The sequence below is a fragment of the Orycteropus afer genome, unplaced genomic scaffold (assembly GCF_000298275.1).
Source record: "Orycteropus afer afer isolate SDZICR_OR568_19922 unplaced genomic scaffold, OryAfe1.0 scaffold00020, whole genome shotgun sequence".
NCBI lineage: Eukaryota > Metazoa > Chordata > Mammalia > Tubulidentata > Orycteropodidae > Orycteropus > Orycteropus afer.
Window position 1 is genome coordinate 11056039 of NW_006921607.1, and position 5240 is coordinate 11061278.

Consider the following 5240-nt stretch of genomic DNA (forward strand, 5'->3'; position numbering starts at 1 on the left):
ATCGTGAACCTGCTGATCTCTATACCTTGTGATCTGTTCTAAGTTGAAAGCAGATGCCCCACCCCTTGACTCAACACAGGCAGGACCTCTCACATCATGCTCTTCTCCCTCTTTTCTGTTCCCTGATCCTCAGGGGCAGCCTAGGGAGGAGGTAAAAGGCAGGTCTGGATGAGAGGGTGAGGTGCAGGGAGGGGCAAGGGGAGGGCAGAGGGAGCCCGGCCTCCTAGTAGGAAATGAGACAGAGTTGGAATAACATTTCACAAGCCTGACGCCCTTCTTCCTCCTCACCCCTGGCCTCTTTCCAGCATCCTCCGCTTAGCCTCCGCCCCTTCCAGACAGCCTTTACTCCTTTTTCCCCTAGGCTGCAGCTAGCTGGAGTCCCCAGCCTGCCGGAGTCGAGTTGGGTCAGGATCCTCAGCCCCAGGATGTTGACAACATTGCTGCCACTGCTGCCTCTGTTGCTCCTGCCCAGCTGGACCCTTTGTAGCCAGAAAGCCTCAGATGGTGAGTGGGGAGCCATCTCCTCCCTCAGGATGGTTCTGGGGACTCTCAGCCAACCTGGGTCCATGAGTGGAGAGTTTATCTCCTGAGTCTGTGCACAGATGGCTGAGTCTTCTATAGGACAGTCAGGTCCTATAGTCCCAAAGCCAAGGTAAGGAGATACAGTTCAGCTCTCGGGAAAGGGGAAATGGATAAGGCTGGGGAAAAACAGGACCAGTGGGAAAATGGGAAAGGGATGGGGAGACAAGCAGAGGGAATCAGCATGAGGAAGAGGGGAGAGACGGATGAAGTGTGGAGAGAGAGAGAGAGAGAGGTGAGGGTGGATGGGGATGAGTAAGCTTAGGGAAGATGGGAGGACACAGAAATGAAAAGAGAGATGGAGGGGATGTGGATACAGCGCAAGAAGTGATGGAAGACTTGGGGGAAAGATGGGCTGATACAGGTAATGTAGAAAGGGAGACCAAGGAAGTGAAGACAGACTGGGTGCAACTGGGAAGGTGAAACTGGGGGGACAGAGAGGCGTAGGCTATGGAAAAACTCATGGGGGATCAGGCTGCTTGACATGACTTCATCTGAATGGAGAAGGGGAGTTATTGGTACACATTATAATTGCACAGGGCTCTCCTTTCTCCTCTGCCACAATTCCTACAGCTTCAGTCTTTTCCTCAGAGAGGGAGCAAATAATAACAATATTCAGGGCTTGCTCACTCTGGTTAACCCACATATTGACTCATTCAGTCCCCACAAAGCCCTCACAAGGTAGGTAATATTATCTGCATTTTACAGAGGAAGAGACTGGCTCACAGAACAGTTAAGAACCTTGTTTGGGTTACCCACACAGATACACTTATTCACACCCCTGCCGGTTCAGAGCACAAGTTCTCAAATGCAAACATGGGCAAGATACACTCACACACACAGACTTGCAAGCCAGACTCATTCCCTCCTCAGATATTCTTTGGGAACCAACTCCATGCCAGGCCCTTAGCGAGCGCAGGAGGCAGAGTAACCAGATATGGTTTCATAACCTGGAGGAGCCCGGTGTGTGTGTATGGGACAGATGAAGGAGACAGTCACTTAGAATCCAGTGAGACACTAACTCACACAAAATAGTCCAGCATCACTGAAACAGACCCACTGTGTCTGGGAGGGCAAAAAGGAGGGGAATTAGGAACGCTTCTCCAAGAAGAAAATTGAGCTGGGTCTTGAAGGATGAGTAGATGTCTGAAGGGCCAAAAAAGGCAGATAAAGAAACACTCACATGCTATTCACATATCAGCTAAAGGGCAGCAGGAGAACCTGTAGGAGTTTGCTTTATCTAAGGATAGGGAAGAGATGGGAAAAAGCAGCAGGGGCCGAGTTACCAGCAGCCTTGAATGTCATGCTGAGCCTTTGGATTTGAACCTGTGGACAGCTAATGTATAGTGCAGCAGTGAAGCAGAGTGGCTAGATTCAGACTGCCTGCATTAAACTTTAGCTTTGCTATTTATCATCTTAGACTCAGTTTCCCATATATAGACTAGAGTTAATAATAGTAGCCACTGCATTAAACTGTTGGGAGGAAGGCACAAATAATAATAATACAAAGGCTTGAACACTAGTGTCTGGGTAATAATAAGCACTTAATAGATATTAGCTATTATTATTGGGAGCTCTGGTAGCATAGTGCCTAAAGCACTTGACTGCTCACCAGAAGGCTGGCGGTTCAAACCCACCAGCCACTCCTCAGGGAAGGAAGGTTGGGCAATCCTACTTCCGTAGTGATACTGCCTCGGAAACCCAAGGAGGGGTCGCTATGAGTCGGGGCTGACTCGACGGCAAACAACAACAGCTATTATTATTATTGATGGAGGAAGGGACACTGGAGGAGTTCAAGGAGGAAGATACAAGTCACATGGAGGTCAGATTAGAAGGACTGAAACTGAAGGCAGTGGGATGAGGGAGAAAGTTAATATCCCCGTTAAAAGAATAGATGGGACCTGTACTACCTTAGTAGCAACAGATACAAAAAAAAGGAGATAGTATAGAGATTTTAAGTAGGTTAGGGTTTGTTAACCAACCGGAAATGGAGGTGGGGAGGCTCCTGCACCCACTGGCTGTATCACCCTAGGGCAAGTGGCTTCTGCTCTTCGGGCCTCAGTTTCCCCGTCTGTAAACTGAGGATAATAATCCCTGTCTTGCCATCTTGGCAGAGTTACTGTAAGCGTCAAATGGGAGCAAGAGTGGGAGGGCACTTTGTAGTTTGTGAAGGGCCCAGAGGGTGGGCGGCTGGCCTCTGGGCGGGGGGTTATTATCTCCAGCTGCCTGCCGCCTGCTCCCATGCCAGCTGGCTGAGGTCCCAACGCCCTGACTCCTACCCTCAGGGCCGCGGAGCCTCCACATGCTCCAGTTCGCCTACTTCCGCGACCCCTTTCACGTGTGGTACCGGGGCAACGCGTCGCTGGATGGGCTCCTGACGCACGAGTTGGAAGGCCCAGGCCACAACGTCACGATCCTCCAGCTGCAGCCGTTGGAGGAGCCAGAGAGTTGGGCGCACACCAAGCGAGGCCTGCAGCGGTACCTGCAAGATTTCCATGGCCTCGTGCAGGTGGTGAATAAGGAGCGGAGCTTGACCTGTGAGTGTACGCGCGCTGGAGTGGGGCCTGGGGCGAACCCCGGGCGGGGCTGGTAAGGCTCAGCCCTTCTGATGGGAGGCGTGGCCTGTGGGCGGGCCATTCAGGGGCGGGGCCTGCTAGAAAATGGGGCGGGGTCTTCTGGAAGGAACCTGGGGGGTGGGTCTTGTGGATGGACCTGTCACTGTGGGCGTGACCTGCGGGGGCAGGGCTACTCTGAGGAAGCCCCAGGTACCTGGGCCCTGGGGCGCTGGTGCTTGCTGACTGCTGGATGACAGACAGCTCTAGGCTGGACAGGAGGAGATGCCCTAGCACCGCGTCGTAGCTGAACAGGCCCTCCGTCAGGCAGTCTTCCTGCTGGCATAACCTTCTCGGGTAGTCCCTGGACGCGAGGCACTTGAAAGACCAAGTCCCTGCCAACTTGACCCCCAAAAGTTAGCTGAAGATTCCACGGCCCCTCACCTCACGGTCCTCTTACCCCTTTCCCTCGCTGACCCATCCTTCCCTCCACCCACACACCTAACAGCACTTTATCCTCAACCCTCCATCCACCTCTCCTCACAGAAGCTGAGTACTTTGCTGTAGCTCCCAATTTCTTCTCTCACAACCCCTAACTCCTTTTCCTCAAAAACTCCAATTTTCTCTTTCTCTTCATAGCCCTGCAGCAACTTTACCTCAAAGTTCCCCTTTACTTGGTAGTCCTTAACACCTCCTTATAGGCTCCCTCTCTTTTCTCCTCAGAGCCTTCAAACATTTCTCCCTACAGTTCCCTGCCCCAGACTCTCCTCTCCTCACTCCACAAACCCCTGCCATGTTCTCTTCCCCATTGTGTTTCGGACCCCACCCTCTCCACACAGCCCCTGACCCTGTACCCTCCCCACCATCCACAGTTCCTCTGGTAATTCGCTGCTTCCTGGGCTGTGAAATGCCTCCTGAGAGCTCCAAAGCCCACATCTTCTTCGAGGTGACTGTGAACGGAAGCTCCTTTGCCAGTTTTCAGCCAGAGACTGCCTTATGGGTGTCACAGTCCCAGACACCCTCCAAAGTGGCCAGCTACACCCTGAAGGCGCTCAACACCCACAATCGTACTCGATATGAACTGCAGGAGTTCCTGCAGGACACCTGTGTGCAGTATGTGCAGGAAAATACCACGAAGAACTTAAAAGGTAGGATGGGAGAGATGGAGCTGTGTTTTGGGGAGGTGGCGAATTCTAGGCAAAGGGATGGACAGCTTGAGCAACAGAGGCCCAGGGCTGAGAGTCTGGGACAGAGCACAGCTTAAGACACTTGGTGAAAAGGGCAGAAATCTCTTGGGTTCTGACTCAAACCATGGACTCCTTGGTGGGCGCGTTCTTCAGGCTAATTCTCTGCGTATTCTGCAGGGAGCCAAACAGGCCGCTCCTACACTTCGCTGGTCCTGGGCGTCTTGGTGGGCAGCTTCATCATCATCGGTGTGGCTGTGGGCATCTTCCTGTGCACAGGTGGACGGCGGTGTTAATTATTCTCCAGCTCCCTCTGAGAAAGGGTTGGACTGATGGGGGCTTGCAAGGGACAGTCTCAGCTCACTGCAAAGCAAGTTGGGTCCCCATATCCCAGAAGGTTTGGAGTAGAAACTCCTTTCTTCTCCCAGCTCTATCCACCAAGGGATTCGATGTGGAGGAGCAGCTAGGCGAGCAGAATATTTAGTTGCAAGCTTCACTGAATTGGTCTGAGAAGTGAATGCTTACCTATCTTTGTGGAAAACAGGTGATGGAGTTGGGACGGGAGGTTCTATGGACCATCCTTCACAAACAAACAGAATCACCTGAGGCATTCAAAACACAACCAAATAAAACAAAACCTCCATAACCATAAATATTATTATTTATAATAATATTCATAAATTCCTTACTCATGTATAAGGCATTATTATTTTCACTACTTTGCAAAACTTCTAGAAAAGTATCCTATACCTTTCGCTTGTACTTCCTCATTTCCCACTTACTCTTCAACTCACTGCAGTCTGACTTCTCTAAAACTGCTCCAAGATAACTTGTAATTGTCAAACCCTCATCTGCTGTGATATCTGCAACTTTCAAATTTATGGACTAGAACTTTCTTTTTACCTTAGCTTTTGAAATACAGTTC

General features: G+C 51.1%; 1 protein-coding gene across 1 annotated transcript; it reads left to right on the forward strand.

Annotated features, from left to right (window-relative positions):
* Positions 1-425: 425 nt before the first annotated feature.
* On the forward strand, positions 426-4611 carry PROCR (protein C receptor). Its single transcript, XM_007934594.1, has 4 exons — positions 426-504; positions 2865-3116; positions 4004-4279; positions 4496-4611. Exons 1-4 carry the CDS (start codon positions 426-428, stop codon positions 4609-4611), a joined length of 723 nt encoding a protein of 240 aa, XP_007932785.1.
* Positions 4612-5240: the final 629 nt, after the last annotated feature.

What these genes read in the sequence shown, in the direction of transcription:
- PROCR (XM_007934594.1), top strand. Translation starts at nt 426, where the DNA reads ATGTTGACAACATTGCTGCCACTGCTGCCTCTGTTGCTCCTGCCCAGC. An exon ending in TAGCCAGAAAGCCTCAGATG is followed by an intron (nt 505 to 2,864) that starts GTGAGTGGGGAG and finishes TCCTACCCTCAG; the next exon opens with GGCCGCGGAGCCTCCACATG. An exon ending in TACCACGAAGAACTTAAAAG is followed by an intron (nt 4,280 to 4,495) that starts GTAGGATGGGAG and finishes CGTATTCTGCAG; the next exon opens with GGAGCCAAACAGGCCGCTCC.